Here is an 8,071-nt window from a genome sequence, read left to right on the forward strand (position 1 = left end):
TATATATATATATATACTGTATATTTATATGAAATTTTTTCCCAGATGTGTATGATTTTAAGAACTGACTTTTCTTTATGTGTTTTACAGAGGACTGTATTCATGAAACCTTAGAAGCAATGGGTCATCTGGGCATTGACAAAGAAAGACAGAGACAAATCTTTATGGTGGGACATTAATCATCAGCCTTTAGAGTTACTGATTCTGCTTCTTCTCTGTAAACCCAGAGTCAACATGTTTGGTTTTTTTTTTTTTTTTTTTAAGGTTCTTGCAGGTCTTCTGCAGCTGGGCAATGTGAATGTCTCATCTTCCGTGGATGAATCACAAACCTGGGACATTGAAAAAGAATCAAAAGGTATTTGATGCGACTTTGTTTGAGATAAAACACAGATTTAAAAACAATGAAAAATGTTTCTGTTTCCCCGTGTTCAGACTTCTTGGAAAAGGCTGCGGAGCTGCTTTGCGTCCCATTTGACGAGCTTTGGGAGTGTTTAAGAGTGAGGACTCTAAAGGCGGGAAAGCAGAGCATCCTGAAACCCTGTTCTCAGGCTGAGTGCCGCTTGAGAAGAGACTGTCTGGCCAAGGTCACCTACGCTCGGTAAGAACGAAAACCTCGTCATCAAATTGCAACGCTGTCTGTATGTAGCGTATGCCATAAATGTACTGTATGTCCCTTTTCCACAGTTTATTTGAGTGGCTGGTGAAACTTGTCAACAAGAGCATATCTGCCGATAAATCCATGTGGTGCAACTTTATTGGTATGAACATCTTCTTTTTTTTTTTTTTTTTTAAACAAACCAGCAAATTACGGTAATGTACTCACACTGTTCCCTCTGTGTTGTGTCCAGGAATTCTTGATGTTTATGGCTTTGAGTGTTTTCAGAAAAATCTCCTAGAGCAGCTTTGCATCAACTATGCAAACGAAAAACTGCAGCAACATTTTGTGGCCCATTATCTTAGAGCTCAGCAGGTACAGTAGCACTCCTGGACTGGGCTCTTCTCACGGTGCCTCAAGCTTCTTTACGTTGTTTCTAAAGGAAGAAATGTGCCATGCCTTGTTTGTGATGTTTAATTGTAATCTGTTTGTTTAGGACGAATATGTATCAGAAGGTCTGCAGTGGTCCTTTGTCAAATATCAAGACAACCAGAGCTGCTTAGATCTAATTGAGGGGAGCCCCAGCATCTTTTCTCTTCTGAATGAGGTATATTTTTCTATGTAGTCATTTATTGATCATGGGACCCCCCCATATACCTGGTGTCCCCTGATGTGCAGTATTAAGTCTGGATTTATATAAGTTAAACTAAAGCAAAAACACTGAAGCACAGCAGGAGGATTTTTTGATTTTTTTATTTTTTTTAATTTTTTTTGACATCTCATAAGAGCTCTGTTGAATTAATAAAATTCTTTCTTTTTTTTCTTTTTTTTTTTCAAAGCCAGCAGGCCACTGTAGATTGGCTGAAAAGCTAACCATTAAGCTAAGACAAAAAAAAACACTGATTGATTCTACCAACAGTGATGGGCAAAATTGTTATAATTTCAATTTCAACATGCAAATGTTGAACATAATCAATTTTGGTGGCAAATGAATGGGGGAAAAAAAACAAAAGTTGAATGCATGTATACCAGCTTTATATATATATATATGTTTTTTTTCTTTAGACAAGTCGTCTCAATAGGACCCCTGATGCCAAGACCCTCAGAGTTCGTTTGGAGATGGAGCTTTGCAATAACACTCACATCAGCTGGAACAAGTTCAGTAATGTACCCCACTTCACCGTAGCCCATTATGCTGGTCAAGTTGACTACCACCTAGAGGGCATGGTGGAGAAAAACAAGGTAAGCTAAAATTGTTTTTTTATTTAAACTTTGTTATTTTGCTTGCCATCCTTGTAGCTCGTGTGCGTTTCTATTCATTTTCTGTTCCTCCATGTTCAGGACCCAGTGCCACCAGAACTCATCAGTCTGCTGCAGAAGTCTGAAAACGTTCTGCTTCGAGAAATATTCATTAACAGGGACACTGACAGGCTGATTGCCAAGGACCTAAATAAAATCACAGTGGTCTCCAAGTTCAAGGTAAGAGACAACGAACACCCATATCGTCAGTTTTAACTGGTGTTAAATGGGACCGCTGCTAAATTCTGTCTTTAGAATTCTCTAGAAAACCTAATGAAGATTCTTAACACTACGACTCCGCATTACACCCGTTGCATCAAACCCAACCGAGGCTGCAGACCACTGACCTTCAAAAAGAAAGAGGTGTTTTACCCTATTCGACTCTGTCCTCTCTTAACTAAAAACGTTTCTTTTTACAGATGTTTTCTTTTCTTTTCTTTTTTATTTCTTTTGTAAGGTTCTCATGCAACTGACAGCCTGTGGGATTGTGGAGACCATTCACATCAGTGCTGCCGGCTTTCCAATCAGGTATAAAATATTATGTTTTTCTTTTGGTGTTTTCTTCTGCTATTTCTTTGTGTTTTGTTGACTCGTCACTTTTGTCACTGCTTCTGTTCGGCAGAATTCCTTTCAGAAGCTTCGTACGGCGTTATGGACTGAGGGCAAAACATTCAGGTTTCAGGTTTTTTTTGCTGTGTCCCTCAGTGTCAGATTTTGGCAAGCTGACAACGGTCAAATATTCATCATACCACGTTCTCTCTTTGCTCCTTGTTTGTTCTCCTTTTCCTTCTTACACCCTTTTAGTAAATTGTATTCCCACTTCCTTACCCTGCCTGGACTCTTCCGGTTTGGTCTTTTAAAGCAGGAATTTCTTGTAATGTTTTCAACTTCTATGAAACTTTAAGGTAACTCTATGCATCTGTGCATGCGATATCTCCTTATTTAGAAAAGCCTTCTCACTGAATGTGAATGCTGTCAATCGTTTAGCATTTCATTATCTTTTACTTTCATTACTCGCACCTGCCATGCTGTATCATGTTTGAGATGATATTTCTGGACAATAATCAAATTTATTTTTGTGCTTTTGGGCCCTTAACCTGTTTTTTTTTACTTTCTGACTAACACAGATAAGCAACATTCATGTTTGAAAAGGACATTTTTCAAATGTGTTCAAGCTGTGTTGCCACTGAATATCTATCGTATCTCTCTAAATTATCCCTCGGCGAAAGCAACAGTGATCTTCAGCAACAGGTGGAGCAGCTTCTCTGTGAGGCGTCACCGTCAAACGACACTGGTCACAACTCATGGGGTCACTGTGGAAGAACCAAAGTTTTTCTCACCCAGTCAATGGTCAGTTTTTCGAGGTTCACTGGCAGCTCCACGTCCAGCTCGGATATTTCTCATGATTCATTTAACGTTCCTTGTCTCACAGCTGGACTTGCTGGAGCATCGGAGGAAGAAGATCCTGTCGCAGTGCGCCTTCACCGTTCAGTGCTGCTGGCTGCGGCATCAGAGACGGAAGCGCCAAACACAACAGAGATCTGCTACTCTGATCCAAGCAGGTAAAGTCATTGATGTCTCCGTGTTTACACACTGTCAAAGACTGCCGACTTTGAATTCAAATTTTAGTCTTGACAATAGGAAAATAGGGCTTTTATTTGAATTTTATTCGCAGTACTGCCAGGATTTCCCCATTATTATTTCAACTTTTAGATTTGGTAAATAGCAGTTGATAGACATTTTACTTTAATATCTTAAATTTACGCACCACACTTTGTCTAAGTGAGCTTTACAATCTGTTTATTAAATGAGAAATCTGTGTTGGTTTTTCCAGGCACATTATTCTAATATAATTTTTTTCTATAATTAAATTGCTTTTTTTTCCCAGTTAAATAGAACACTGTTGTCGTTGACCTTTAGAGTACAGTGTCTCGTACTTCCCCATTTAAAGTGAATGTACAAATGAATGATAAGTGAATTGATGTTTTTTTTAATGAAAAGCCAATCCTAATGTACTCACATGGAGTTGACATGTTTTTATATGGAGTGTTGTCGCATAATGAACGTTAATCTGAGTTTCAATTATTATCATTCTACCGCCTGCAGCTGTGCGATCCTGGCTGGTTAGGAGGAAGGTTCGCAGGTATCACCGAGCAGCTGTCGTCATTCAGAACAGCTGGAGGAGATGGAAGGTCAAATTTCACAGAGCGACGCTTACCTTATCTGCTTTTCAAGCTCATTCCTTGTAATAATTGCAATCATTGTTTGGCTCTGATGGCAGGATCTATTAAAGTCCTTGGCTGAGTCCGAAATCGATGACGTAGAGGACCTGACGGAAGCCAACATGTCATCAGTGAACTTTATTGGTGGACAAGCCTCAGTGCAGCTCCCCACCCTGCAGGAGCCAGTCACCGTGCGAGGGTGGCCAGTGGGCCTGGCCTTGGCCTCTGCTGCATCTGTAATTGTTTCTTTGACACCTACGGACTTCCAGAAAATGATCTCAATGATTTCCTCACTAAACCTGCAGTCCACTAAAGAGAAGTACAGAGTGGAGACTAACCAGTACACCAAAGACCTCGCTTCCATACGGGCTCAGCCCAGGATACAGGGATCTGTCAAACTGCACTTTCAACAGTCTCCACTTCTCCATGCGGACATGCGACCGGACTTCAAGAGTGATATTACAGGGTTTAATGAGATCCTGCTGGAGAGAATTTCCTCTTTTCAAAACACTAAAGAAAGACTCCATTAATCCGATTCAAAGGTGGTCACAGTGTAATCGCACTCATTAAGACTGGTTCTAAATTGGGAGATTAGAAGTATTTTTTTTAAAGCGGCCAAAGTTTACCCTCGTATTATTAAGTGATGCAAAACGTATACATCTAGGTATGTATTACAGTGGAATTCAAAGTACTTATTACATGTGGAGAATGCAGGAATTTAGAGTTCCTTTTTAAAGAACATTTACACAGAAGGGTTGATTCAACAAAATACACCTCACGACTGATATTATGCCAAACAACTGTGAGTGAGATTATGTTGATTATGTTGATGTTGCACTTTTCGTCTGTTGATTATGCATTATCTTGATTCATAAAAAAAAAATTGCAATTTTCTTTATCCAGACTTGTAATTTTTGAAAAGTTCCTCCAGCTGATCCTAGACCACCCCAGTATTCCTTGCAGCATCTGCCAATTCTTTGTTTTAATGGACTGCTTTACACTTTTCTTAGCCCATTGAAATTGCTGGATGAATGACCAAAAGCACCAATAGTTAATTCCTGCATTCTCCACATTTTAACACATAGTTGTTTCGATGGAGTATTACTAAAGTCCTTGATCTCAAATCGCAACACAGTTTCTCACCTCTTTCTCCATTAAGGAGTAATTGAGTACATTTATGATGTGAGCAGTATCAGAAATGTTATCAGTATATCAAAAATATAATGTCGCTTCTGAGAGAAAATGTAATAGAAAAATAAAAAAACAAACAAAAGAGCATGGTAATTATTTATACAGGGATGTTTCTTTCAGGTTTGAAATCAGAAGTGATTGAACTTCACAAATGTAATGTCAGGTTATTTTTACTCTTCTGGAAAACCAAAGGGAATCACTTCACTTCCACTAATGCTTTTTAAAAAGGGAATCACTGAACAAGCATTGGGGAAAAGGGTGAATTTAGTTCAGAATAATATTGCTTCTTTGCTAAAAGTAATGTTTTTTTTTTTTTGTATGGACTTTAACCAAGTTTGTCTAAAGTGATTTTTTTCACAATTTATCTGCTGCTGTAAAAATATTATACACCGCTGGACAAGATTTGTCATAGAGGTCAAAACATTTAATTTTTTTTTTTTTTTTTTTACAGTCTCTTTGTTAATGGTTTATTTTTTTTCTGCTCTAAATTTAACTAACGGTGAGTCGTGTTGGGTTGGTTCTACCTCTACAACGAAGCTTAAAATCGCTGTATTTATGACTGAAATAAACTGGTGTTACCAAAGGTGTCCTGACTGCTCTGTCATCAGTGTCATCTCTGTTTTTAATAGCTAAAAGTTTTAAATAAAGTACATTGGCATCCATCCGAAATAACATTAACGGTGTAGGTGAAATAGAAAGACATGACTCCACTGAGATCATCATCATCTCCATCATATGTTAATTACTGACCATCCCCTTGTACAATATTCAAACACCGATCTGCAAACTCGACGAACAACGGCTCCTGCATTACGGTCTTCATGGCATTGTCTTTACTCTCCGCAGTGTCTACAGAGCGCAGTAGCCGTCTCAGATGGGGATTGCTCAGAAGATCTTTCAGTTCCTTTGACTGACCTGGGGACAAAGTGATGATATATTAACAGGGGTTTTTTTTTTATATACTTGATATACCAAGCAATGTTTCAAACAAACGGCGACATCATAATGGAAAAAATATAAAGTTAAAAGCAATAGTTTTTTTTAAAATGGGACAGCAACTAGTTTATCGTTTTTTTAAAAGATTCAAAGGTAGATCCTACCTAATTTTCTACAGATACCCATTTCAACAAAGACGATTAAAAACTGTGTCTCAGAAAGTAGAAGTAAATCATGGGTCTGGTCCCAGAGAACAAGACATTTGATACCTAACAACTGGAGCTTGGGTAGAGGAACTCTATCGATGATGTCCTCACATAGAAGGCTGTCAACACTCCAAGGTGTCCCATCAGCATTACTTTTTGTTTGGCCAGTGTTGCTAGCACGCACATCTGGATTGATCAGGACAATAAAAGCTGTTATAGTCTGAAAAGCTCTAATGTAAACTGAAGTCAACTGAAAACAAATACCTGTAGTCGAGGAGTCCCCTAATTCAGGTGTCTGTACAGCATACAGACATGCGTCTCCTATGATGAAAAAAAAACAACAAAAACACGAATTATCTACTTCCTGTTTTGAGAATCTCCAAAGACGAAACATTTGAAGACTGATTTAAAAAAAAAAAAAAAAAGACCTTTATGTCGCTTGTAACAGCCAAGGGAACAACTGAAAGAGGAAAGCAAACATATATTTTCCTTCAAATCACCCATATTAATTATTCAATAAATACAAAACAGCAAGTATATGTATATAAAATAAATGTATATGCCACGCTGACGAATAAAAAATATATATATACTTTTTTATTTTATTTTACAAACTCGCCGCGTGCTAAGCCTAACCACTGCTAACACTGTAAACATTGATGCTAACATTACTTACTATCTTACTCTGCAGCCTGGACATCTGTATTTTATGGCTTGTTCGCTGCATACGCCGCATATCTGCATCCTGACGAAAGGTAAAGAAACTCTGTAGAGAGGATTAATTAGAGAGACTCCACTTGGTGCTGCTACTCGCTCACCAACAGCATGGGTCGGACAAGTATGGCGGAACGGAAATAAATAATGACGCTTCAGACTCGGTAACCTCTCCTCCAAAATAAAAGCTCTGTATAAATATTTTAGTTAATAAAAAAAATAGCTTCGGAGATGCTTGATGGAACCTGTGAAAACAATAATCTGGTGATCGGGGGGGAGTGTTCCCTCACAAGAAAATCCATAAAACAAGCTGGGTGTCACCAGATCATGTCAAGATGTCCTCTGGTGATGAAATGCAAGTTAAGGCTGAAAAGACATTGCGAAAAAAAGGGTTAAAGACCGAAATACAACACTGACTTCGTCAGCAACGCTTAAGTGATGGAACAGTTGAAGCAACTTTTCTCAGAGACAAATGCAGAGATGCAGCTCAGAAAGATGGAAGAATGGACAATAAACGAGAAGTGGGAACACCACCTGGTGGTGAGTTGGCTCCTCTTACGGGGGGCAAAGCTGGATAGACCTGGCAGACCCAAACGTATCGTGAGGGTCTGTTGGGAACGTCTGGCGGAATCCCCGGTAAGGGGGGCTTTCAAGAGACATTGAGTCTGAGTGGACTATGTTCTCCACTTCCATTGTTGGCGCGGTCGTCCGAAGCTGCGGCCGTAAGGCCTACGCTGCCTGTCGTGGCGGCAATCCATTGCAAAAAAAAAAAAAAAAAAATCAGTTTTAATTTTTGTTTTTTTCCCAGTCCTACCAAGCCTGGTTGGTTCGTGAGACTCCTGAAGCAGCCGATGGGTACAGACAGGCCAAGCGGACTGCGGTTCGGGTAGTAGCGGAAGCAAAAAACC

General features: G+C 39.1%; 2 protein-coding genes across 3 annotated transcripts in view; one reads left to right on the forward strand and one right to left on the reverse strand.

Annotated features, from left to right (window-relative positions):
- myo19 (myosin XIX) overlaps positions 1–5,044 on the forward strand; it is an 11,080-nt gene extending 6,036 nt beyond the window's left edge. Inside the window, exons 9-23 of one of the 2 annotated variants that reach the window (XM_025065781.1) lie at positions 91–167; positions 265–355; positions 433–598; positions 685–758; positions 849–970; positions 1,092–1,202; positions 1,661–1,837; positions 1,937–2,074; positions 2,150–2,257; positions 2,352–2,422; positions 2,517–2,600; positions 3,124–3,244; positions 3,327–3,456; positions 4,001–4,086; positions 4,176–5,044. In XM_025065781.1, the coding sequence (XP_024921549.1) occupies positions 91–167; positions 265–355; positions 433–598; positions 685–758; positions 849–970; positions 1,092–1,202; positions 1,661–1,837; positions 1,937–2,074; positions 2,150–2,257; positions 2,352–2,422; positions 2,517–2,600; positions 3,124–3,244; positions 3,327–3,456; positions 4,001–4,086; positions 4,176–4,646 (2,027 nt within the window). In that variant the 3' untranslated portion in view covers positions 4,647–5,044. The other variant, XM_008332388.3, reaches the window with a different exon arrangement.
- Positions 5,045–5,709: 665 nt separating this feature from the next.
- znhit3 (zinc finger, HIT-type containing 3) lies at positions 5,710–7,329 on the reverse strand. Its single transcript, XM_008332386.3, has 5 exons — positions 7,126–7,329; positions 6,878–6,909; positions 6,714–6,770; positions 6,513–6,635; positions 5,710–6,222 (listed from the first exon to the last, which is right to left on the reverse strand). Exons 1-5 carry the CDS (start codon positions 7,191–7,193, stop codon positions 6,050–6,052), a joined length of 453 nt encoding a protein of 150 aa, XP_008330608.1. The 5' UTR covers positions 7,194–7,329; the 3' UTR covers positions 5,710–6,049.
- Between the last annotated feature and the right edge of the window lie 742 nt (positions 7,330–8,071).

The sequence above is a fragment of the Cynoglossus semilaevis genome, chromosome 19, assembly GCF_000523025.1.
Source record: "Cynoglossus semilaevis isolate Cse_v1.0 chromosome 19, Cse_v1.0, whole genome shotgun sequence".
Lineage (NCBI taxonomy): Eukaryota > Metazoa > Chordata > Actinopteri > Pleuronectiformes > Cynoglossidae > Cynoglossus > Cynoglossus semilaevis.

Bases quoted from the DNA above. Each gene is read 5' to 3' on its own strand.
- znhit3 (XM_008332386.3), bottom strand. From the start codon at position 7,193: ATGCAGATATGCGGCGTATGCAGCGAACAAGCCATAAAATACAGATGT. The intron at 6,910-7,125 runs GTAAGTAATGTT...TTCCTCTTTCAG, and splicing joins CCAGGCTGCAGAGTAAGATA to TTGTTCCCTTGGCTGTTACA. The intron at 6,771-6,877 runs GTCTTTTTTTTT...TTTTCATCATAG, and splicing joins CTGTTACAAGCGACATAAAG to GAGACGCATGTCTGTATGCT.